At 45.5% G+C, this 26902-nt stretch overlaps 2 protein-coding genes across 4 annotated transcripts in view; both read left to right on the forward strand.

Moving 5' to 3' along the window:
* The window catches only part of LOC311042431 (H-2 class II histocompatibility antigen, E-S beta chain-like), a 458449-nt gene extending 446609 nt beyond the window's left edge, over positions 1 to 11840 (forward strand). The window contains exon 6 of the transcript XR_014600509.1: positions 11799 to 11840. The gene's annotated coding sequence lies outside the window, so the exon portion shown is untranslated. The remainder of the gene's footprint in view (positions 1 to 11798) is intronic.
* Positions 11841 to 15997: 4157 nt separating this feature from the next.
* The window catches only part of LOC311042419 (receptor-type tyrosine-protein phosphatase U-like), a 191648-nt gene continuing 180743 nt past the window's right edge, over positions 15998 to 26902 (forward strand). For all 3 annotated transcript variants that reach the window (XM_084053137.1, XM_084053138.1, XM_084053139.1), the window contains exon 1: positions 15998 to 16279. In XM_084053137.1, the coding sequence (XP_083909263.1) occupies positions 16207 to 16279 (73 nt within the window). In that variant the 5' untranslated portion in view covers positions 15998 to 16206. The remainder of the gene's footprint in view (positions 16280 to 26902) is intronic.

The following is a 26902-nucleotide window of genomic DNA, read 5'->3' on the forward strand; positions in this document are numbered from 1 at the left end:
CTTCTCAACACCCATCGGTATCAGTAATTTGCACCAGTTTATAAAGGTGGGGGATTTCCATGCAAAAGCAAACCTTGCACTTTGCATGCGCATTAAAACTAATCCAGCAGAATGTGTAATCAACACTTATCACATCTCCTCCTGTTATGTGTGTCATCCTCGCTTAAACACTTAGAGGAGCACTTGGTGATGACAGACAAGGTGGGTTCTTTTTTGTGCTTTTTACCCCTTTTCTCCCCAATTTAGTCATTATGCCAATTAATTCCTCCTCACACATTTCTGTGTGCACTGCTGTTGTATCCTACTGGCTCACCTGCCAGTGAGGAGCCTATGGGCCCTATTATGCCCGACGGCACTGCAAATGAGGGCAACCTCAATGTCTTTCAAGAATAAATAAAGGTTTGGAGAAAAAAATGTGTGTCTTAATTACCGCCAGATCTTACAGTATGTCTTAACTTAAGATGTGTAGGCGTGACAAATGCCATTTTTGCTATTATGAGTGTGGTAATCTGAACACTCGGTAAAACAGCCCTAAATTGGCCATGGGTGTGTTTGGGGTGCTGACAGGTGCCGCCCCAGTCCGTAGGAGAATTTCACCCACCCCGTATCGCCTCCCTCCCTCTAATATGGGCCAATTGTGTTCATATAGACGCTCGACAAAGATGGATGCACCGTGGTAGATTCAAACCCCTAGACTCTGCGGTGGTGAGCAGGTACTTTGCCATTGCGGGCTCCCTCACACAAGGTGTGTTTGAAATGAAAAGTGAACCATGTTTCCAGGCTGCTGCACCACTTTGAAGTAATACATACGTTTCTAGGTGCAGAATGCGTCCACAATAGGTGCAAAATGCTCCGGCCACGGTGTCTACAGTGTTTTTTACTTGTATTTCTTATTTCATTATTTCATGCAGTCACATTTAGAAAATGCACCTGTGTGCAGCATTCTAAGGGAGCGTACTCAAGTTCCCTCAACCCTATGTTCCCTCAGCCCTATGTTCCCTCAGCCTTATGTTCCCTCAGCCCTATGTTCCCTCAGCCCTATGTTCCCTCATCCCAAATTAGACCCTATGTTCCCTCAACCCTATGTTCCCTCATCCCAAATTAGACCCTATGTTCCCTCAACCCTATGTTCCCTCATCCCAAAATAGACCCTATGTTCCCTCAGCCCTATATTCCCTCAGCCCTATGTTCCTTCAGCCTTATGTTCCATCAGCCCATGTAATATTCTAATGTTTTGTCTTGTCTGTCTGTCTGTCTGTCAGTATCATGTCAGTATCATGGTCAGTATCATGTCAGTATCATGTCAGTATCATGGTCAGTATCATGTCAGTATCATGTCAGTATCATGTCAGTATCATGGTCAGTATCATGGTCAGTATCATGTCAGTATCATGGTCAGTATCATGTCAGTATCATGGTCAGTATCATGTCAGTATCATGGTCAGTATCATGTCAGTATCATGGTCAGTATCATGTCAGTATCATGGTCAGTATCATGTCAGTATCATGGTCAGTATCATGTCAGTATCATGGTCAGTATCATGTCAGTATCATGGTCAGTATCATGTCAGTATCATGGTCAGTATCATGGTCAGTATCATGGTCAGTATCATGTCAGTATCATGGTCAGTATCATGTCAGTATCATGGTCAGTATCATGTCAGTATCATGGTCAGTATCATGGTCAGTATCATGTCAGTATCATGTCAGCATCATGGTCAGTATCATGGTCAGTAGCATGTCAGTATCATGGTCAGTATCATGTCAGTATCATGGTCAGTATCATGGTCAGTATCATGGTCAGTATCATGTCAGTATCATGGTCAGTATCATGTCAGTATCATGTCAGTATCATGGTCAGTATCATGTCAGTAGCATGTCAGTAGCATGGTCAGTATCATGTCAGTATCATGGTCAGTATCATGGTCAGTATCATGTCAGTATCATGGTCAGTATCATGGTCAGTATCATGGTCAGTATCATGGTCAGTATCATGGTCAGTATCATGGTCAGTATCATGGTCAGTATCATGTCAGTAGCATGTCAGTAGCATGGTCAGTATCATGTCAGTATCATGGTCAGTATCATGGTCAGTATCATGGTCAGTATCATGGTCAGTATCATGGTCAGTATCATGTCAGTATCATGTCAGTATCATGGTCAGTATCATGTCAGTATCATGTCAGCATCATGGTCAGTATCATGGTCAGTAGCATGGTCAGCATCATGGTCAGTCGCATGGTCATGGTCATCATGGTCAAGTTTTCCTTGTGACATAATGTACACGACACGTATACGTACCCCCAGAACATATGCTTTCAACATGTACAATTTAAGGTTATTTGGCGCGGCTCCGACGCCCCGTGGGTCCGAAAGCCGAAATCCGGGCTCAAAAAGGGTGGAAAAAGAGCAAATCCACAAGCTTGTAAAAGCCTGTAAAGCCTGTTGTCGTGGGGTGCAATACCACCGGCGGCCACAGGTGGCACCGTCCCCGGTCCATGGTCCCCCAGGGGTCCATGGACCACCTCAGTGCCCGGGACGGTGTCTCCCGGGGCGGGTAGAGCGGGCGAGTGTGAACCCGGCACTATGCCGGGAGGCACTGGGATCCCTGGCCCTTCCCCTGTGTGAAGGGGGAAGCCAGGGAGAAGGGCCGACTGGTGCCATCTGATAGGTAGGGACCATGCCCAGGAAGAGGCACCTTCCTGGGGGAAGCGATGGGGCTAAGTGTCCACATGGAGCCAGGGACCCCCGGGGGTCCCCGGTCCACCTCCATGCCCAGGGACGGTGGCTCCCGAGGCGGGTAAGGGCGGCCGGCGGGTCCCCGGTCGTGGGTCTGGAAAAGGGACAAAGTCCTGTCGTGGAAAAAGAGCAGATCCACAAGCCTGGATAGGCCTGTGGTGGCTGCGGGGCGCAATACCGGCCGTGTCCACAAGGCCCTCCCCGGTCCATGGTCCCCCCCAGGGGTCCCCGGCCCACCTCCGCGCCCAGGGATGGTGGTAGAGCAACCGAGTGTGAACCCGGCAGTCTGCTGGGAGGCGGAAGCCAGGGAGAAGGGCCGACTCGTGCCATAGGATAGCTAGGGATCATGCCCAGGAGGAGGCACCTTCCTAGGGTAGCGACGGGGCGGCGAAGACCCCCAAAATCATGGTTCTTTGAAAAAAATAGATTTTTTTTCTAACTGTCCGCATGGGCTCCAGAGGTCCCCGGGGACCCCCTGGAGGACCCCCGGCCTAAAATTCCAACTTTTTTCGGCTTGTCGATCTGCGCCTTTTTGGGCTAAAACGGCCGGTACCTCCCGATCCGTGGGTCGCCCGGGGCCGGCGGAGGGCTCGTTGGATCCGGGCCGGGGGTGCGCACGCGTCGGTGCCCCCCTCCCCCCCGGGGCCCTGGGTGGCTGCCCGGGCAAACGGCGTCCGAAAAACAAAAAAAAAGCTCCGGAAGGCTCAGGAGCTTTAGGGCTTGCGGCCTCTCCCATGGGTGAAATTTCGCATGGGGGGAAAGTGGCCACTTGTGCCATAGGGTAGCTAGGGACCATGGCCGGACATGGTGCAACATATTCGGGGGCGTCCCCGTGCCTCGCAGGGCCATGGATCCTGGAGGTTGCAGCCTGAAGTGTTGCAGCCTCAGGTCGCCCTGGGCTCCCTGGCTCTCCCCTGGTGGAGAGTGGGAAGCTACGGACAAGGGCCAACTGGTGCCATAGGATAGCTAGGGCGACGGAGCCTCGCCCGACGCGAGGCTCCGTCTGGGGGGGGCGCGGGCCGCCTTGCCCTGGATCTCCGCGTCGTACCTCCCTGTCCCCTCCCCGTGGCCCAGGAGGCGTCCCGCTCGTCACTGCCTCCCTCCTGTGAAAAAGTCTCCCGGTCGGGACGCCCACTCACTCTAGAACGTACCTGTGGAGCTTGGCCGTGGCGATGCCTGACGCGAGGCTCCGTCTGGGGCGGCCCAGGTGGGCCGAGCGGCGATGGCCATGAAATTGGAGGCCACGGTGGCCATCGGGCTTATGGGAAGACAGAGGCCTCCGCTCGGGCACGGCCGGGCGGATGGGCACCCTGGAGGTCCTCGGAGAGCCCAGGAGGATCTGGGGTCCACCATGGCCCCCTCTTTTGAAATTCTCTCCCGGTACAATCGGCAACCTTTCCCAGACCGGATATGTTGATCCGGCGTGCGGATGCTCTGGACGGACGGTAGGCCTGCCCGAATGCAGGGCCCGCCGTCTGCCACGGTGGCCACTCTAGTCAAAGCACTGTGTTCCGGGAACCACGCCGCCCGCAAGGGACGTGGAACCCACAATTGATTCTGACCGATTGGTAATCGTAGCCCGCCTCTTGCAAGGGCCCCGCCGGCACCTCTAGGTGCACCTCTGGTTGCTCGCCGGACGCTGCCGACCAGGCGCGGCGGGACCACGTGCAGAGAGGCCCCGGCCTCCTCCCCACTCCTCCGTGGCCCACCCCGACCTAGCGAGACCGAGACGGGGGTCTCCGCGGACCGGCAACCCCACGGTGCGCGCCTCACCTGGGCCGTCGGAGCTGCACCACGTAGCCACAATTTAATGTTGTGGTCACCATCATCATCGGTGTAAAGAAAAGTTTATGAAGTCTTATAACTTAGAACGTACTAATAATATATCTATATATAGTCTAATACCTTTGGGGGATACCTTGGGGAGCCTGGGGGAACCCAACAGGTGACCCCAACAGCACATTATGGAAGGGCCATTATGTGACACTGAAGGAACGGCTGAGGGAAGATAGGGTCTAATTTGGGATGAGGGAACATAGGGCTGAGGGAACATAGGGCCTAATTTGGGATGAGGGAACATAGGGCTGAGGGAACATAGGGTCTAATTTGGGATGAGGGAACATAGGGTTGAGGGAACATAGGGCTGAGGGAACATAGGGACTAATTTGGATAAAATAAAATTGTTAGGGATTGAGGGAACATAGGGCTGAGGGAACATAGGCATGACCCCCATTCGAAAACCACATGATAACTCAGACACACAAACACACTTACACACATCATCTGTAACCCTGTTGCTTTCAAAGAGCTTTAAATACATTTCTCTCTACTATGATGTTCCTAGAGAGTGTGTGTGTGTGTGTGTGTGTGTGTGTGTGTGTGTGTGTGTGTGTGTGTGTGTGTGTGTGTGTGTGTGTGTGTGTGTGTGTGTGTGTGTGTGTGTGTGTGTGTGTGTGTGTGTGTGTGTGTGTGTGTGTGTGTGTGTGTGTGTGTGTGCGTGCGTGCGTGAACACTATTAATGCTTGCTATGTAATCTTCAAACCATATTTGTGAAGTGAAAAGTATTTTAGTTAGCAGAGGCTAACTAATTTAGATACTAGTCTAAAATGATCAAGATGGCCGATGTCAAGGTTAGATTTCTTCAGTAGGGGTTTGAACTGTTGGTTTGAACAACAGCCGATTTAAAAATTATTGCTTAGATCTGAAGATAAAAAGAAAGAAAGCTCTTTGAGTTGAGGAGGAGGATTTCATGCCATTAATCATCCTCAGTAAATCTGCTGGCACACCTGAAAAAATGAATCAAAAGTTTGATACACTCCACTGTGTGCTAGAGTACACAGATATGGCATGATTTGGACTGGAATTGCTGGAAACTTTCTCTAAACCAAATCCAGCAGAATGGACCTAAAATGACCAAAATATCTCACATCCCTCGGGAAAGAGACTATTCTATGTATATTCTGTAAAGCTGTATACTGCAAAATCCTGAGTGTAAGGGTCTAATCGACCCATCAGGGTCCATTTAACCTCTCAGAGTCAAATTGACATTCAGGATGTAACTCTAAAAGTCAATTCATAATGTTGACAAATGTACTGTGTACCATTTTCATGTGAAAGCTGCAAGTCGTGTTGTGAACTTTTGATGGTTGGAGGCACCTCTGGGCTGTGTGCTCTCAGGTGATGAGTAACAAATGCACGCTTCTAGAGCTTCTGACTTTACAACAGCCAGCATTTGGGTCGTTCCAGCAAGTTCCAATAGGAGCGCTTTCTTTGTCTGCAGGCTTTACTTGCTATCATGCTACAACACACAGCGTGCCTCAGTGCCTCTGTGTCCTTCTATAGCTCCTTTCTTATTCACACGGACGGCACTACTCACTCCAGTGTTGTGTACCGCCAGTGCTAGGGAAGTTGTCAAATAAATACACTGCAAAACTGTAGCCTGGAGATTTGCGCAGAGCAGGCCGGCAGAACATTAAACAATTTATTCATAGCTCCCTATTATACATGCTGCAAAGGACATATTTGAATCCATCAGGCCAGGAAATTTAACCAGCAAAGCTGGGATTTCCATAAAGCCACCTATAAGGGTGATGATGTACACCGTAGCCACTCCCCGTACCGTGGGAAAACACAGTAGAGAAGCACATTGACATGCATGCAGTAAAGGTCAGTCTCACCCCCTTTTTTCAATTTCCTCCTGTCATTACCTCCGATGGGCGTCTTCCCTGCCTTTCATGCGTTCGTTGGCATACTAAAGAGGAGCTTTGATTGGAATGCAGTTATTCTCCAGAGGCTCTATTGTATTTGTTCATAAAACCACACCGAACATCTAAATTAAATGAAGTACCTGGCGCGAGGATAATTAGTTAGAAATCCTGAACAAAAACAAAACAGGACACTGCAATAATAGCGCTAAATGGAAGTGTCCAGTTTGTCCTCTCGTTGGATAAGCACTGTGTGCGTGTGGAATCCGTTAGTTTGTTTTGTTTTACGAATTTGAAGAACACAAGAAGCGCCCACATATAGGATCACTGTGGAGTGGTTTAGGAATGCGAGTGCAGGGTGGCAGCGGTGCCCACAGCCCTCCCTCCTGTGCTGACTGGCATCCTCAGCTCCCATGTCAGCTTGCCTTGTCATTCTCGCTGCCATCTAACACTGGCACACACACATCCGCACACACTAAGATGATGCAGCTTTATTCTGCTCTCTCTCTCTCTCTCTCTCTCTCTCTCTCTCTCTCTCTCTCTCTCTCTCTCTCTCTCTCTCTCTCCCTCTCTACCTCTAGCATATATAACATATTTCCTGTGTGAGTGAGAAAGTCATACAAAGAGGAATGTATGGTAAGCATTATGGAGGAGGTGTAAAATACTCACCTGTACCGTACATTCCTCTGTGTGTCGTCAGGTGTCTTTACAGCCCAGTTTACATGACTAACGACGCTCCACTGCTCCTTAAGTGTGAGCTGACATTCACCGGGGGCGTGGCTATGAGCACACCGGGACCCCTCTGCCCCGTGCCCAGCAACACACCCATTAATCTAAGAGTCACACACACACACACACACACACACACACACACACACACACACACACACACACACACACACACACACACACACACACACACAGGTGTTAAATGGCACATGCAGAAATACCAAAACTTACAGCTGAGCGCCGACAGATGCAGAAACATCATGTGCATCGATGAAATTGGCATCTTATGCAGGTATCCCTGCGTGAAGAAACTGTGCACGCCTGGATACACGCACGTGCGCACACACGCACACACACGTACACACACGTACACACACACACACACACACACACACACACACACACACACACACACACACACACTCTGATATAGTGTACGTGTTGTGTTGTCCTCCTCAGCTCCAGGAGGGGCAGCTGGTCGTGTGCCAGTTCCAGTTCCTGCGCTGGTCAGCGTACCGTGACGTGCCCGACTCCAAGAAGGCCTTCCTCAACCTGCTGGCTCAAGAGCACAAGTGGCAGAGGGAGTGTGGAGAGGGACGCACCGTTGTCCACTGTCTGTGAGTCACCTGATGTCTGTAATGCATTATAAACATTCTTATAATGCAATATAAACATTCTTATAATGCAATATAAACATTCTTATAATGCATTATAAACATTCTTATAATGCATCTAATTATATAAACGGCAAGTTACTTCTGCGCGCCGCTGACGCTATAGCCACAGCTCTGTAATCGAGTAAACACAACGCCGACACAGCACATGTCGCCAACACAGTAGCCACGGCCGACTTTCCCAATTTACGGGTGGCGTAGGGCACCTATTATTGCTCACTCCACAGTTTCCACGTCGCAACATAATTTATTACACTCACCACATTTCGGACAAAACGGAAGGTGAATCAGTTTCTTACCGTTTAGCGTGCGCACCACCGACACCGAACGGCGATGGGTTTCGCCGAAACAACACGAACGGCCGCCATTGAAACTCCGCAGCTCTCTCCGTCGCCAGAAGAACAACAACAGAAGCGCCTCCTTCACCTCCCCTTCACCGTGTCTTCTGCTTCCACGCTCAATTCAGGTGACTACAATGCTAATACATTCACGCTCAACCTCACAATCATAAGCTTCTCCGTTTAGTGTTTCATCAGAATGTGTAATCTTCTGATGAATGGGGTAATCTTCTGAAGGGGTCCGCAATGTTGCAGGGGGTCCGCGGACCCCCTGCAACATAAAAAATATAATTTCTTATTTCCTTTTTTTAAAAACTTTTCCACAGTTTTACTCCGGCGATTTGGGTACCCCAATATACACGCGCCCACGCTGGGCCCCGTGCGCGGCTGGGGTTGAGGGGGGCATAGCCCCCCGAAACTCTAGTTTTAAATATTCTTATAATCGTTTCACTCCATTATTTGATTCCCTGAATCGATTCCATGAATCGCCTGAATAGGTTTTTTAACTCATACACTAACCAATGACGTGTTTGACGTGTCTTTTTTTCTAACACCCACACCGCCAATGACGTGTTTCTGTGTTTTCAGTGTTTGCGCTAGATGGCGCTCTTCGCCAACCTATGAGTCACCATTTGATTCCCAGTGAAGCAGTGAAGCAGAAAATCACGTGATCGCAAAAAAAACAGCCACATTCACTTCCATTCTAATGGATCTGGAAGAATACTTTTTTCTCTACTTTGAGTGCTTTCTGTTACTTTTTGGTGAAAACAACCTACATTCAACTGGCAATATCCCCCCCCCCCCCCCCCCCCCCCCCGAGTAGCTGAATAGTGAATATGAACAAGGTTTGATCAAAGATTATAGCAGCTCAAAATCGAAATCAACCAGAAATCTTAAATTCTTAATGGTGGAGTGTGGTGCATTGGGAGGTGTAAGGCGGTGTAATGTAGTGTGTGTGTGTGTGTGTGTGTGTGTGTGTGTGTGTGTGTGTGTGTGTGTGTGTGTGTGTGTGTGTGTGTGTGTGTGTGTGTGGTGTGTGGTGTGTGTTGCCTTGCTGTAACTCTTGTGTTGTCATAAGCTCCCTGGTCGAAGCAGAGCCCCCCTGATGAATATGAATGCATGCTGTAGCTCATTGGTCAGCCCCCCCTCCCCCCTCCCAATCATCATCTAAATGCTCATCACTCAGCGCTGTCACACAGCGTTACCCGCGACAACCAGGACAGAGATTATGAAGATGAAATCAATGATGGCTTCATACAGAACGCCTTGGTTCTGGACACAGTAGATCCTAGACTGCCAAAGCACTGAGGACGATTGATGCTTTTAATATCGCTGCTATTGGCTGCTGGGTCTGCCATGCCTGCCCTCCTCTGACTTCACCTCTGGAGAGAGGAAGTAGTTCATTGATTATGGCCTATCATTTACGATAACCTGGACAATACTTCTGGCAGGATGTCGCATAATGTGGCCGTTTCTCACTTTTCACTTGCTTGCAGCGTTTTATATTTGACCATGTCTCTATGAAGACACAGTGTGTCCATAGGAACCATTTCTCTATGAAGACACAGTGTGTCCATATAGGAACCATTTCTCTATGAAGACACAGAGGGCCAGATTCACTAAGCTGGTCATAAATAGTGCTTAAATAAAGTGACTAAAGGGGTGCGTATTTTCGATAAGCACAAACAGACCAACAAGCAGACCAACCGGCGTGTAAATCTCTCATTTGTGTGAACGCTGGTCTTGCATGTCTAATTTTGACTGTCAATCATCGCCTCTGCTCCGCCCCCCCGCACATTCATAATATCTCTGTAGCATGACTATAAACCTCTCTCACACAACCAGGTGATTATCTTTACATTACTGTGGATTCACCAGAGCTGTTAGAAGCTTTGGTGTTTATCTGGAACAGAGCCTAGCTGCTCCGCTGCACTATTTCTCCATGTGCTTCTCTATTCTTCCTCCACAGTTCAATGAGCAGCTTATCAGCCCCAAGCAGTTTGTTCACCTGGCAGGGAACGCCACTCTCAAGGACTGGAAGAGGGCCATCCGTCTGGGAGGGGTTATGCTCTGGTAGAGAAATAAAACAAACACCTCATTATCACCACTGATCACTGTCTGGGTGACAGCTGTCAATGTCATTGAATATTAAAGGACACCCTGACAAAACATTCCAGAGACTGTGGGTAAGCAGTGTCATTGTGGCAGGAGGATCAAATAACATGCAGGCAAAGAAAACCACATAGACTCATATCTCTCTCTCTCTCTCTCTCTCTCTCTCTCTCTCTCTCTCTCTCTCTCTCTCTCTCTCTCTCTCTCTCTCTCTCTCTCTGCCTTTTCATGTTGCCACTTGCTCTTGGTAGAACTCTGAATCAATATACTTGCTCAGTATGTCCCTTTTTCACCCTTGTGTACTATATGTGTCTGATGGTTAAAGCACTGATAGATACAGATACCAGATAGATTTATACCGGCATGACACTGTTTGCACCAACACAGCATTGTCTTGTTGGGCTGTTGATCAACAGCTCTCGTCTCCCTCCAGGGGGCGCCGCAGTGCAGCCCAGCCCCTCATCTCTGACTGCTGACCCTCCAGGAGGACAGCTGGCTCCCATGGCAGGTAAACAAAACCCCCACCCCCAGACACGTTACGATTGACAATGTGACAGGTTTCTATAGATGTTTCTCTCACTTCTGCTCTGAATGCACACACACACACACACACACACACACACACACACACACACACACACACACACACACACACACACACACACACACACACACACACACACACATAAACGCCTTTCACGATTCACTCTATTTGCGATAATGGAAAGATAAGGCTCATCTTTGTCACATGCAATACTGAGTCTTTGAGGCCTCTGTACTGGAAAATAAATTACAGTTGAAGGAGAAATATGCTGCTCACAGCAATGAGTCGGCTTTGATTTCACACCAACCCCTGCCAATCCCTGACATCTGCTTCTCTTTAGTCATGGTAGTTATTAATGCCTAATTTATACTGTGATACAATGTCAGCATGAAATCTGGAGATAAGGAAAAACTAATCACTTGACCTTGGCAGTGATCCTTAAGAAATCCATAAGGAATCCTGGGCCTCGTCCTCAGAGCATGTGTGGACCAGCTGGCAGGAGTACTTCTGGATATTTTCAACCTGTCCCTCTCCCTGGCTGTTGCTCTTGGGATTTCATGATGTCCACCATCGTGCTTGTCCACAAGTACTATAAGCAAGCATTTCTGAACAACAGGTGACCTATTGCCCTTTGCTCAATTGTCAGTAAATGCTTTGAGGGGTTGGTGAGGTACTTAATTTGTTCAGTGCTGCCCACCAAGCTGAACCCATGGCAATTTGCATATCATCAAAACAGATTTACTGACAATGCAATTACCATGGCTCTTCTCACTGCCCTCTCTCAACTTGGGCTGAGTAACTGTTGTGAATACTGTTTGTGGACTACAGCCCAGCATTCAACACAATAGTTCCTGGCAAGCTCCACACAAGCTCAGAGATCTGCACCCGACTATGTGCAGCTGGATACTGGACTTTCTGTCTGGCCTTCGCCAGGTGATGAGAATGGGCAGCATCGGAGGGCACGGTGGCGCAGTCGGTAGCGCTGTCGCCTCACAGCTAGAAAGAAGGTCCTGGGTTTGATTCCCACTGGGGACGCTGTGGGCGTGTCTCCTCATCAGCGCCCATACCCTAGGTGGGGTTGGCGAAAGGGCCTAGTCGGTGTGGAGTTTGCATGTTCTCCCTGTGTCTCTCAGGGTAGTTAATACCCTCACAAAAACATGTAGTAATCCTGGTCGCTATACCGCCTCCCCCATGACAGCCGGGGCGCCTGATGGAGGGGAAGGGAACTGGTTGGAATTATCGTGTTCCTTCAACGCGCTACGTCCAACCAGGGAAACTCCCCCCTGTCAGGTGACAAGAAGGTCAGTTGGCTCTCATGCATTGAAGGAGGCATGAGCTCGGCCCTGTCCTCCCTAGCTGGTAAGGGGAGTGTAGCGCCCAGGATCACTTAGAAAATTGGCACCGGGTGAAAAATAAGGGGTACAAAATCGTGGGATCGCAGGATAAAACCTTTTTTTTTTAAAGAGAATGGGCAGCATCACATCAGATCCACTGACTCTGAACACAAGAGTCCCTCAGGCTGCCTGCTTGTCTGTTCTGTCACAGAGGTAACTTTTACCATTTTAATCCAGAAATTCAGATCCAGGGTGTTTGGGTGGCGTAGGGGTAAAGTTCCTACCACGTGGAGACTCGGGTTTGAATCCTCCACTTAAGGAAACGTCTCTTGTTGAGTCACTTCGTGATGCCCTTGTGACTGATAGCATGTTCTCTGCATGAGTAGGGGTTGCCAGTGACAGGGACTGCATGGGGAAATTGACTAGATTGGGAAAAAAGAAAAAAAAAGATTTGGATCATCTGTAGCAGGCTAGAAGTCTCTAAAGGGTTAATGAAGAACACAGGTGAGAGTGTTCAGGTAACTGCAGGGTTAACGAAGGGAGTGGGAACCATAGACAACGTTACGCCCATAGACTCTACAGACCGTAAATGGAGCCTATTTTTAAACGATTTCAAATCCGCCATCTTTCTATATCCTATGCACTCGGAAATTAATGTTATTGGTTGTTATTGGTTATTGGTTATCATCAATTTGAAAATAAATGGGACCATAATTTACCAAAATGCATATCATGGTGATTGACAGAAGACTTTAAACTAGCGACTGAAGCATATAGTATTTATGACAATGTTTATTAAGGTAATAAAATCAAGTGTAAAGTTAAGCAAAACCCCATCCGCTTGAATGGAGCTTAATTACTTCTGACACCAGCAGGGTTGATACAGCGAGACTACAGGCCATTCATATGAACTGTCTCTCTTCCTATATAGCCTCAGTTTACAACTCAGAAGCTGGAATGAAGTAAGATGGGAGTAATGTGGGAGTGGTCAGAGGGGACTCAGGGGAGAGTCATTTTAGAATGACCCTAACCCTAGAATGTGGTGCACTTTGAGTTCCACCTAGTAATTCAGATGCGGTAAAATGAGTGATCAATACAAAATAATTGCATGATCTAATTTGTGCCTTGTGTTACTTAGAATTGCAATGCACTTGTCTCATATGTTTGTGTATTAATATCACACCCAGGAACTTATTTTCAGATGCCATATTCAATGTTAATATTATCACCTTTACCATACATGAGCGTATATTTTATGATTATCAAACATGGTTGATTTTTATTAAACTTTAACTTAATCTGTTCATGTGGAACCACTGTTTTAATTTGTCATTTCAGTTAGTACCTAATCCAATGACTGCTATTGATACTCCTACAGCAACATAAAATGTTGATATTATCCACACATAAAACCAAATATTGTCAAAATAAATTGGACCTAATACTTTTTTGTTGTCTTGTTTCCTGGAAACCATTGATTGTTTGGCAACAAAATCAATGCCTTTGCCCTCCATTGCATTTTTCTATGGTGTAACTCCTCTGCAGAGATGGACTTTTATCATCTCTGTCTTTATAGGTTGAAATGTGTCATAATATACTGTACTTTTTCTTCCGTTGAACTACCAACCTTCTTAGGCAGTAATAATGTCCTACAAATTTCGGAATTAACAATCTTAGGTACCTTTTATGTATACAATGGTGTGGGCAAATAATGTTTGCTGTTATTACATATTGTCAAGAGTTGGTCTATACAGTACTGGTTTATTTTATTGTCTCCACCAGGCCGAAAGGCATGGCGAGAGCGTATGTTTTGCACTCTGTCTGTCCGTCCATCCGTGTACAGTAACAAGGATATATATATATATATATCCTTGCGCACACGCACACACACACACACACACACACACACACACACACACACACACACACACACACACACACACACACACACACACACACACACACACACACACTTACAGTATCTTCCATTAACCACTGTCAGTCACCCTCTCCTGGTGCAAGGTTTTTGTCTTGTCAACTTTCCAGCAAAGTAAACCAACAGCATACAGTTAAATTCAGATTTAACTTAATTTAATTTAAATTAAATTAATCCCGAGATTACGCCCCCCAACTATCACTCACAAAATGTGTGTTATGCATCAAACAGGTGTGATTACAGGTGCTAGCCTGACAGACGCTTTGCTCCTTTGGTCAAATGTAATAATTTGCAGGCTAATCCATGGTTCATGTGTCATTGTGAGTTAACAACATTAGGGACTGGGAAGCAAGCTGCAGTTGGAGGCCTTGGATGTCTCCCTGCAGCGCCTTGCGTCTGTTTCTTCCCCCTTTAATCTAATCCAGCACCTTTAATGTTCATGTGGGACAGCAACATGAATGATGTGCAGTCTGCATAATGGTACCTTGTGATCCAATAGTGCTTTCTGGAGCCATGACTTGACTTTGACTCATCCTGGAAGAGATGCTACAGCAACATCAGCAGCACTTTAGTACCATGCTTCAACATGAATCATGAGTCTCTGTAGTCTAGGCCCATTCCATGCCATGGCAAATGATAGGACACCTCACAGCACGCTATGTGACGAATTAGTATCCAGCAATTCATGACAAAATAACTGTAAGGTTGTTATCCATGTTGCTGTCATAAAGCTAACATTGGGAACCTGGTAAATGAGACACTTTGTGGATCTCATCAGCAGACTCTAAATCAAGCTGATTGAAAGAGTATTTTATACCAAGTTACCGTTGTAATGAAGGAGCAGTTGACCCCAGAGGTCAAATGCCTCTTTTACACCACTGCAGACTACATGCCACACACACACACACACACACACACACACACACACACACACACACACACAGATATACAGATGTGCACACACACACACACACACACACACACACACACACACACACACACACACACACACACACACACACACACACACACACACACACACACACATAAAGTTCTAATCAGGGACCACAGCAGAAATTACATCTTGTATGGCTGCATTGGAGCATTCATATTGCATTTAGTTAATAAACTTCCTTGATTAGAAATATATGTTGTTTGTCTTTTTGTATATTGCTGGATGATCTATGACCCTGCCTCAGCCAACAATTTAACTTCTTTCAGAGTATGAGACTGATCTGTATTTCATATTATTATACTTATAATTGCCGACCTACCCGCAATTTATCAGACCATTCATTGGGCGTAATCAGGAGCTACTGACCTACTCAGAGGCAGAGCAGTCAGTCCCCATAACATGATTTACGATTCTGTGCCTATCGGTACATAACTGGAACGGCACTGAGTAGGCTCAAGCGAACGTTGCAACGTTCGGGACAGTAACTCGGTCGCTCGTGGCTCCAGTTCGCTTGAGACTGCACTTGATAGCATACTCCGGTGGGTCTGAACATTTTAATAGAACTGATACTCCTACCTGTGTGCTAGAACTGATACTCCTGCTACCTGTGCGCTGCTGAGCCACTATACAGTTTGAATGCAGAGAGAGAGAGAGAGAGAGAGAGAGAGAGAGAGAGAGAGAGAGAGAGAGAGAGAGAGAGAGAGAGAGAGAGAGAGAGAGAGAGAGAGAGAGAGAGAGAGAGAGAGAGAGAGAGAGAGAGAGAGAGAGAGAGAGAGAGAGAATGTTTTGACATACGGCAGTGTGTTGTAGTTCTGGTAACGGCCGCTTGGACGCGCCCGTCTCACATTGTGGATGTCATGTGCCGCTGAGAAATGAAACAATTCCTGTGAACCGTTTACAGTCAGTCAGCAGCGGCTGCTGCTCTGCGTGTCTCTGCTATTATAAATATATATATTTACAGTGTTTCTACACACTACTAACAATAGTATTGTCTCTACAAACTGCACAGTGTCTCTACAGTGTCTCTGTGAGACATGGAGGAATATGGACCATGGACTCCAGAGTTTAGCTGCGCGGCGCAGAGTCTATGAAGTGATTCTTCTGCAGGTTTAACGTGGATTAAAACAACAACAACAGCACAATGAACAGCTGCGTCTTTGTGTTGGTTCTAACAGTTCAGATCTACGCTGATGGGATTGAGGGACCAACAACAGGTAAGAGGGCTAGGGTACTAAAAGTAGAATGTTTCTTCATGACGCGCAGCTGAAGTTGTGCGTCTTGATTAGAGACACTTGGTTAAGTTGTTTTAGTGCGTCACTGGGATTGTAACTTTGTTTGTATGATGACTAATTGACTACAGTTGAATAATGCTGTGTGTGATGACATGCATATGGTAAAGAATAACTTTAATCAAATAATTTCCCAGAAATATTATTTTGATATTAATTATTATTATTCAGTATTAATAATTATTCCTAATTTTTAGTTATTCCTCAAGTTGCTCAACCCTGTTTAAAGAGACTATGGTTACAACACGTTTCTGATGAACTGCTGCTTCATTCATAGTGAACCTGAATGGAGCGACCATTTGACTACTTTTCAGCCTATTTATCATAGTTATAATATATCTATTATGAACAAGTCCTCACTGGAAACATTAGAAAAACGGACATAAGATCTCCTGACTGTAAATGATAAAATATCTGTAGATTTTGTAGGTTCATTAAAACAATATTTGATGGCATCGCATGTTTAATAATTGAACTTATAAAGTTAGGCCTATGTGCAGAAACTAAAGACATTCTGTCCTCCGTTGTTGATGAAGCACCAGAGTTTAGTTCTCATAGCCTGACGTGTGTGTGTGTGTGTGTGTGTGTGTGTGAGATAGAGAGAGAGAGAGAGAGAGCCTCAGGTCTGTTATTTCTAGCTTTAGAAGAGACTCATCAAGCAGATTCATTTATTAGACAACATAATGTGGAGAAATACAGCATATAAAATAGCTGACATTTCCCCTTTTTAAAAAAATGAATATTTCCATACAAGTATATAAGAGAGTGGACAATCATGATATTTCTGTCAGGAACTGAATGTCTGGAAGATACTTGATAGAATGATTACAATTCTTTCAATTTATGGTGCATGCTTGTGTCTCATTGACACTTAATGGAATTATACATTTAAAATAAAAGCTTAATATAAAATCATAATTAGAGTTAAGGAGAGATGCATTGTGTGCAGTGTTGTAGTGCTAATTTTGGAAGTGGGGGAGCTCTGAAATAAAAATCATACACATTTCATACAAAAATAATAATATGTTCTTCAGCATTTAGAGAAGTGAGGGAGCGCCGCTCCCCCGCGTCCCCCCTCCACTACACCCCAGATTGTGTGTGTGTGTGTGTGTGTGTGTGTGTGTGTGTGTGATAGAGCGAGAGAGAGAGAGAGACACCATGTTAAAACTGCATAAAACAGACATGGTATGAATATGGCCACATTTCAATGTAGCTTTTGGCTTTTTTATTGGAAAATATTATGTTGACAGCATTTTGATATGGTTATGTCTTGCTCATGTTGCTGCTTGGTTCAGTTTTTCCAACAAAGGAAGGATTGTATTGATATTGATTTAGCAAATATATTTACTGGGATTTTTGCCAACTGGTGTCAAAGATATCATGTAACCTCTGATGACTTTAGCAGGAATAGATGGGATTGATTTTAGCCCTGATTTCTAGAGGCATAATGTGTCTTCACTATTGCCTTTGAAGCTAGATTTAGTTGATAATGCTTGTGATTTGGTATTTGGTTCTCTCTCTCTCTCACACTCTTACTCTCACTCGCTCTCTCTCTCTCTCTCACACACACACACACACACACACACACACACACACACACACACACACACACACACACACACACACACACACACACAGGCAATATTTAATTCGGGTTGTGGAGTGTGTCCCAAGGCAGTAACTGTGAAAGTTGTTGTAATATTTTATGTATTTTATAACAATGTGGCAATCATACATTTATAACTCATACTGGAGCAAAAGCCAGGCTGATGGTGTGTCAGTATTTCATCGTTCTTGTTTATACATCTCCACATGCAGCTCTTGCTGTTAGTTCTCATGTACAGGCTTACTCAGAGTTCAGTGATGCATCAACACATTGTGAAAAACACAACAAAGTCATTGGAGCTGTGAGTGTATTGTCAAGAGGTGAGCCAAGCAGATCATTAACAGGAATGGACTGAAACATAGAAAGGATTAAAGAGCTCATTAGCATGGCAACGCTTTACCACAGATCTGTCGGGTATCGTCAACATAAATTGACACGCTGTTGCCTATTCTGTTTGTTAACTGGGGTGTTGCGATCTGCACCGTCTGCGCTATTACATTCCCATTAGCCAATAATAGTTGTGTTTGCTGATGTGTGGTTTCTATTCTGTTAGTGTGGCTGATCCTCCTCAACCTGGTGATGTCATTTCTACATGTGTCTCACTGCTTACATCACTTATTATAGAAGCAAGGCAAGTTTATTTGTATAGCACATAAGAAAAAATGCAATTCAATGTGCTTTACATAAATCATTAAAACATCACAAAATTAAGAGGGTGCAACAAAAATAAAACTAGAAAAAGTGCTCCTCGGAGCACAGGTCTCCGCCAGGTCAGGTAGGTTATTGTGGCCTCCTGGTGGCGCTATAATAGACCAATGTGAAAAGGGTGCCATTTATTCTTAGGCCTTTCACGGCAATCGGACACCGCATTCATGATTTGAGGCATTTTGTTCCAAAAATGTGTTTTGCTAAATTCAACCTGCTGGTGGCGCTATAACAGGCTAATGTGAAAAGGGTGACATTTCTTCCTCGGCCTAGTGGGAACGTGTGTGCAAAATTTCACGGAAATTACACGCTGCGTTCATGATTTGAGGCATTTTGTTCAAACGGACCTATCCTGCAAACTTTGGAAGCCAATCTTAGCCAATCAGGATGGAATATGGATAATCGGATCCGTACATCGGATCCGGACAGACACACGCGGACGGACAGGGTGCAAAACATAGTCTCGGCCATGCCTTTCGGCCTGGCGGAGACAATTACAGTGCAGTAGAAATTACAGTAAAGGCAGCTGCAAACAGAAAACTCTTTATCTTTGATTTAAAAGAACTGAGAGTTGTAGCAGACCTGCAATTTTCTGGGAGTTCCAGATTTGAGGTGCAAAAAAAACTGAATGGTTCATGATGTAGTACAAGATCACTAGATCAGAAATTTATTTTGGTCCTAAACCATTCAATGCTTTCTAAGCCAGCTGTAGTATTTTTGAAATAATGTCTTTGACAGACAGAGCCAGTAAAGATTTAGGAACTGGAGTGATACAGTAGCAAGAGGACCTGTGCCATCATTTATTATATCAAGAGGACTTATTACATCATTGATTATAGCAAGAGAACTTACAGCAACACAGCCTTGGTTCCCATTATCCAGCTCTTTTGCTGCTCTGATTGTGTCGGTGTAGAGTAGATACACATGAAGTCGGCAGATGCTTCTCTTCACCTGACAGTGAGGAGTTTCACCAGAAGGATGTAACATGTAACGCATAGAGGAACCACACTATTCCTCCAAGTTCTGCTTCCTGCTGACCAACCTATTGTAGTTGCTAGTGCAGTGTCACCCTCGCAACACCCTTCCCACCCGCAAACATGGCCAATTGTGTTTGTTATAGGGCCTGGCCATGGAGACGTGGAGGATTTGAACCCCAGTCTCCACGGTGGTAGGTAGCTGGGGCATGTCTGTACCTGAGTTCTGCAGATCAAATCCATATTTGCCATATGTTTCATGTGCTTCAGCTTTGGCGGTGACCTATTGGCCCAGAGGAAATAAAAGTTGATGGAGGAAATGAAACATGTGGTGTGGCTGACTGCCTGGATGTGACCTTACGGTGTGGTTGATGGGAGGGGGGGGGGGGGTAGTATCCCATTTGTGCAGCGAGTGTTGAAGTGTCAAGGACATGAAAGACCACTGTTTCCTGGGGTGGGCTATCAGTTATTTCTGTGTGATATTTCATGGTTTTGCGTCTACTGTCCACTGTTGTGTCTGAGAGGAACAGGATGAATAGTCACTGACTGTCCTCGCTCTTACTGTGGAATGCTGTTGTCAGCGTGGTGTGATCTGGACCAATTGTCCTTCTGTGTCACAAAGGCTATGTCATTTCCCAGTTCCATTTAAAGTTAAGACACCATATCCCTGTCCTTGTTTCAATGTTAAGTAAGCTAATGCTTATATCAAGATGAGTACAGAGCATTTAGATGATATACCTTCAGCAGCAACATGACACACACACACACACACACACACACACACACACACACACACACACACACACACACACACACACACACACACACACACACACACACACACACACACACAGAGATAAAGCAGATGTGTACAACATAATTACAGGCAACATATGATCCATGCATGTGTGCATGGATCATGCATGAATGCATGCACAAAGCCTGTGGAAGGAAAGAACACACAAGGAGAATGCAAAAATAAGAGAGGACATCTGTTACTTTGATAAAAACACAATTGCTATCATCATTAATCGAAAGCAGTTTGTTTAAAAGAATCCTCTTGAACCCTTTTAAGTGGTTCTGTCTGAGTGAGTAGCCATCGAGCAAATTTTCATTTGAGAGTCTGATTGTACAATACATTATTAATGTCAGCTCTTATTTGCTGCCAATGCATTTGATCTTCTCTAGAGTCCATTAGCGCTGTTTGTGTGTTGACTGTATTAGTGCTCAACTGAGTGGGTGAAAGAGGGCATTCCAGAGAGTTAATCGTCAGACAGGTTTGCAAATGATGGTGAAATTTAAAATGAACTGTCATGTTTAAATGCTGTCGGTGGGCTGTGGACCGCTGCAAAGCCACAGAAGAAAGGATCCTGGGTAGAGTTATGGAAAAAACAGAGAGAAGGAGAAAGGGGCTCAGCCAGACGAATTGCCGGGACGTTTTGTTTCCAGCCGAGGTCCATTCTCCTTCCCAGCGTAACTTGTGTGATTAAGCATGGAGCTTATGAGAGGAGTGCTCTCTGCTCTGTTGCCTGTCTCCTCACTCTCTCCACTCACTCTGATCTATGGTAATGTGGGCCTACATGGAGAAGAGCCAGCACCCCCCCCTGCTCTGACTGGCTTACACATCTCACAAGCTTGGAAAATGAAACATATCCATCTGTGTGTTTAAGGAATTCTGTCGGACGCCAAGGCCTGATGATTTGCGCTCCTCAATATCATGGGCATGTCTGTGGCCAGAGAGGGGCTTCTTCTGCTGTGTAGCCAGTTTAGTTTTCCTGTCGCACTTCTCCATTTGGTTTGCAGCTCATGAAATCTCAACACAATTGTTCTTACACTGCACTGAAACATCATGCCTGCATGTGTGGCTGTTTGTCTTTATTCGTGTAGGGGGACATTTGGCCATTGCAATACCTATTTCAGTTGACTTATGTATTTGTCTCATCTGTCCACCAGATCTGAATAGGCTCTGTGCATAACTGTAGTCCAAGGTTTCAGAAGGTGGCATACTTGTTTCTTGTTCTAGTTCATCTTCCCCTAGCCTTGTTTGATTGGAAACACACCACACCTACACATGTGTTTCCAGTTCAAATCTGCTGCTGAGCCAATCAAATGAAGCTATAGGGAAATTAACTGGAACAGGACATGGGAATGCCAGTTATGCACATAGCCTATGTTTCTCCAACTCACTACACGTCTTTATAAGGTGTGCACTATATCGGAGGCTTGTAGAGGTCTGCTTGCTCTTCAGAAAGGTAAAGGAAAGTGTTTGCAGAGAGTAGGCATGCAACGGTATACTGTATTACGGTTTTACTGCGGTGTAAACAGCCACGGTATTGACTCTGTGAGATTTCCGAGGTCACAGTATTGATGTATTTATTAATTAGTGTATGCGCATATGATGCGCAACCCCACACGCACAAGTCACGACTCGCGAGAGACTTGTGATATAATAAAACATTTCACTTCATGTACACATTAAGGCAAGCGGCCAGTCACTTAATCCAATGTCACAGTAACAGCCCTGTTTGGTTTTGATTTAAGCATCAGCTGCAGTAGATTGAATGGGAGTTCCCTACCTGTTGGCTGAAAAAAAACGGATGATATAGTATTCCATTGGCTCCCATCTTGGGTTAGTCCATTAGCAGCACCCCCATACAATCCATGACCCACACAGGTCCGCGCCCCTGCGACAGCGGCCAGTGGATGGGTCCATATATGGAACCAAATAGTCCCTTACACGTTCATTTGGTTCCGTCGACACCGGGTGGACCCCTAGGCATCCACCCGAACATAAACAGCTGATTAAAGCCCAGGAAAGATCCATATAAATCCTCCGTTGTAGTAGCGTACGATCATGTCTCATTCAAAAGAGCAATGTACTGTTTTTCTATCTGCACGTCGCACTAATTCTCCGTAGTACGACAGTGTGTTGTGCAAAAGTCCAGATCTCCAAGGTATCGCTGTGACGCGTTGTCCACTTGTAGATCTGTTTTTTGTCATTCTTATTCTATTACTCCTACAACTCTCCAAACCTCACAGTCCACAGTGCCCTCTAGAGGCACCTGTACAGTCTCGACAATATTATATATATATAATATATATATATATATATATATATATATATTTTTTTTTATTATTAATATTTTTTTTAAACAATACTTTTGTGACTGAAATATTAATGAATAACAATACGTTTAAAATCATAATTTACTTTTTACTCAATTCATTCATTTGATAGGCTAATAAAAAGATTTTTCTTCAAAGAATGATATATTGTTTTTTGATGGGCCCTAGTACCAAAAAATGTAATACAAATATATAAAAAATTTAAATAAAAAAAACATTTTAATACCGTGAAATACCGTAAACCGTGGTATTTAGTTTGATACCGCACTGTAAAATGTCATACCGTTGCATGCCTAGCAGAGAGAGAGAGCAGGTCCCCGGCTCTGAAGTGTGTGTGTGTGTGTGTGTGTGTGTGTGTGTGTGTGTGTGTGTGTGTGTGTGTGTGTGTGTGTGTGTGTGTGTGTGTGTGTGTGTGTGTGTGTGTGTGTGTGTGTGTGTGTGTGTGTGTGTGTGTGTGTGTGTGTGTGTGTGTGTGTGTGTGCGCGCGCGCGCGTTTAAGGTAGAGTAATACCCTAGAGTAGGGATCACTTCATTTGGGAGTCTTCTGCCATTTAGGGCGGCCCTCTGTCTTTGCTCAGTCATATCAGAGTCCACTGGCTGATTCTGTACAGGCTAACAAAGAGCTCTGAAAGGAACCATTCTGAGGGAGGGATCTGGGCAGACCTGGGGAGATAATTATCTGTGACACATATTATCTTGGTAAGGTCTCTTTCATTGTAAGTGCTTTATAGAGGGGCCAGGAATCAAGACCAGCCATTGGTCCAACAAGTGGGGGGTTAGATAACTATATCTTGTATTCTGTAGTCGTATTTAGAAAAGAGTTAAGTGAGCGTGAAATAATATTGAAAGTGGAGAATACGCATGGTGACATTCACCAGATCAGTTTTTGCTTTATTTGGACAGGACAGTAGAGAGAGAGGACACTGAGGTTCATAGAGGGGAAACAGCATGGCAACTCAGGTCTCCAGAGGCAATCGAATCACGGATAATGTCATTTCGGGGGTTGCAGCAGAGAGGGTTGGTCAGCCAATGGAGCACCCCGGACAACAGCTTTTAATCAGCATGCTTGTTCTGTTCGATGTTAATCATTTATCCACCCTCATTGGCTAAGTACTTGTACCTTAGTTTGTCCTCATTCAATACTTGATTGAATAATCGTCTACACACAATGCATTTGGCTGAGATTCTTTCTTTCTTTCATCTCAAGTGCAGATCCTTTGCTTTTAGTGTTTTCTTGCAGCATGCTGTTTTTCAAAGAGCATCTCTAATTTGATTCATGTACATTATGTTATTTTGGAAGGGGTGCCAATAATGACCACTTATTTTTCTTCTGTGTCACTGATCCCACTATGCTTTGGACGAGTTAGAACATGATATTTGTGTGTGTGTGTGTGTGTGTGTGTGTGTGTGTGTGTGTGTGTGTGTGTGTGTGTGTGTGTGTGTGTGTGTGTGTGTGTGTGTGTGTGTGTGTGTGTGTGTGTGTGTGTGTGTGTGTGTGTGTGTGTGTGTGTTCATATTCAACTCACTAAATATACCATCAATGGACAGGTGTGAAATGACAGCACCATTATAGTTCTTATGCAACATAAAAGGATCTGTTATACCTGAATAACTGATGTGAAATGTATCACTCGCCGCAGACGAGAGCCGGGCTGCAGGCGACGAATGAGACAAAATAAACTTCTGTGTTTTAGTCTAAACAAAACACACACACACACACACACACACACACACACACACACACACACACACACACACACACACACACACACACACACACACACACACACACACACACACACACACACACACACACACACACACACACACAGTCTCAGTCTCTCTAGCTCCTCCAGCCTGCAGAAAGTGGGTCTGGAAGACTGATGCTGTAGAGCGTTGCTCCTCGCTCCTCTACCCAGAGGAGAGGAAAGGCTCTCCTGTGCACTTTATATTTAGCCCGCCCTGTTGGCCGTGTTTCAATTATTTTCCTTTGGACGGCTACAGATTTTAGGCGTGCTTCTTTAGCGCAATCCCAGCTGCACACAAAGTGCCCAGGTTCATAGCGGTTGTGGCAGGCCGCCCTTATAGTGTCTTTGTCTGAGATACCTCCAGTGAAACTTGAAACCAACGCATTCACAGCAAAGTCAAAACAGTCACTCCGGTCCTCTCTTCCCCCCTCCCTGCTTGTGTAACGGATGCAGGCTTTAGTTGTCTTTGTGTGATGATGGATCACTTAGGGGAGGTGGTAGAGCTGGTCTGACCAGGTTCTTTGGGCTAGAAAACAAAATCCTCTCACAAGTGTGAACCCTGTCTTCTCTACTGCTTAATCGGAGTCCTGCAGGGATCTATACTAGTAGGCCCCCTCCTGTTTTTGCTCTGCTCTAAATCTTTGCCGAAAATAGCCGATCTACAAGGTCACAATGCATCACCACATTGTGATTGTGAGTTTGTTGATCATCATTTATTTTTGTTGTAAGAATTGTTTTTGCATTTTTATGCCTTTATTGGATAATATTAGTGAAGAGAGACATGACACGGGGAGAGAGACACGGGGAATGACATGCAGCAAAGGCTGTCGTGCTCGGGACCCGCGACACGCTGTCAGGCTACATTGAGCCTGCTATTTTTGCTGAATGTTTGCCCCAGAATAGTGATGCTAGGATTCATGTGGTTAACTCACTGACTGATTTCAGCGTATAGCTGATGGGGAAGGTGAGAAACATTCAGACTATTAACTAAAACAACCAATTTTTCACTACGCCCCAGTGATCTTTGGGTGCCCAGAGGGCATCTTTGGGTGCCCAAAGGGCCCTGTGGTGACAGTCAGCTGTGACAGCTGCTGGTGGGTTATGGGGGCATATAGTCACAGCTGGGGTGGCAGTTGCCAGCTGGCAGTAAACCACTACCTAACATCACCTCATCACTATCTTTTGATCGGTAATGCTGCACTGTACTGTTATTGTACACCTCAATAACGGGTACAACCCAAAGCCACATAATGCTCTTATATGGATTAGTATACAGTAATTCATGGCAGACTTATACATCCATCACCACCACGATTTAGCGACTTAAGAGTCTTTCAAAGTTTTCAGCAGATGGATGTTTTCAAAGAATTTGCTCGTCTGCCCACTGAGAAGACACCGGTATGGGTATGAACAGGCCCATGACAGACAGACAGACAGACAGACAGACAGGCAGACAGACAGACAGACAGGAGGATTGCTCAGCTGCCTGGCGTTCCTGAGAGACGCCTCGTCAAACAGTCTGAAAGACTTTGTTTGTTCCAAGCTCTACCGACTGGATGCGATGGACGCCGTAACAGCCAACAGCGTGCGTGTGTGTGTGTGTGTGTGTGTGTGTGTGTGTGTGTGTGTGTGTGTGTGTGTGTGTGTGTGTGTGTGTGTGTGTGTGTGTGTGTGTGTGTGTGTGTGTGTGTGTGTGTGTGTGTGTGTGTGTGTGTGCGCGCACTCCCACCTGCCTGTATGTAAATATTCACAAATCTCCATAAATTCCATAAATCAAAGCAACGTGAATTATGCATTTTTGGTGTTGTTTTTCCACCATGCAAAAATGCTAATCTAGAAATGTACGTCATACTTATGACCTTCTATATGTCTTTTCCGATAAATACATTACACTGCAGAGATCAGAAGCAGACCTAGGATGCAGGAGCTCCTCTGTCTCTAGAGAGCTCCGTAGAACACAGAGCTTCAGCCGAGGACCGACTGCCCTGAGGTCTGTGACTTGTCCTTTGTCTGTTGGGTCAGCTGGGCTAATTAAGAACCAGCTTAGGCTGGGATTATGACTGGAAGTAGGCTGATCACAGGGGACAGGAGAAAAGGCATTAGCAGCAGAATGATGTTTAATATGGCTTTTACTCTGCTTAGCGCTGGTGTCATGTGACCACAAGACAGCTGACAATGGAAACCTGTTGATGCAGAGATGTCTGGTGAAAGGAGAGACACGTAGATCGGGGCCCGAGGTGAACCGGGGACCTTCTGATTCCCAGACATCCTCTCTTCCCATTCAGCTACACCTCTGATAATCTCTGCTGCCAAATAGATGTTTTTGCACACCGCACGGCGTCTACCGTCTTGCACCGCCTTACATAATTTGTTTCCACCTAATTAGTGC

The sequence above is a fragment of the Gymnoscopelus microlampas genome (assembly GCF_963454915.1).
Source record: "Gymnoscopelus microlampas genome assembly, chromosome: 3".
NCBI classification, from domain to species: Eukaryota; Metazoa; Chordata; class Actinopteri; order Myctophiformes; family Myctophidae; genus Gymnoscopelus; species Gymnoscopelus microlampas.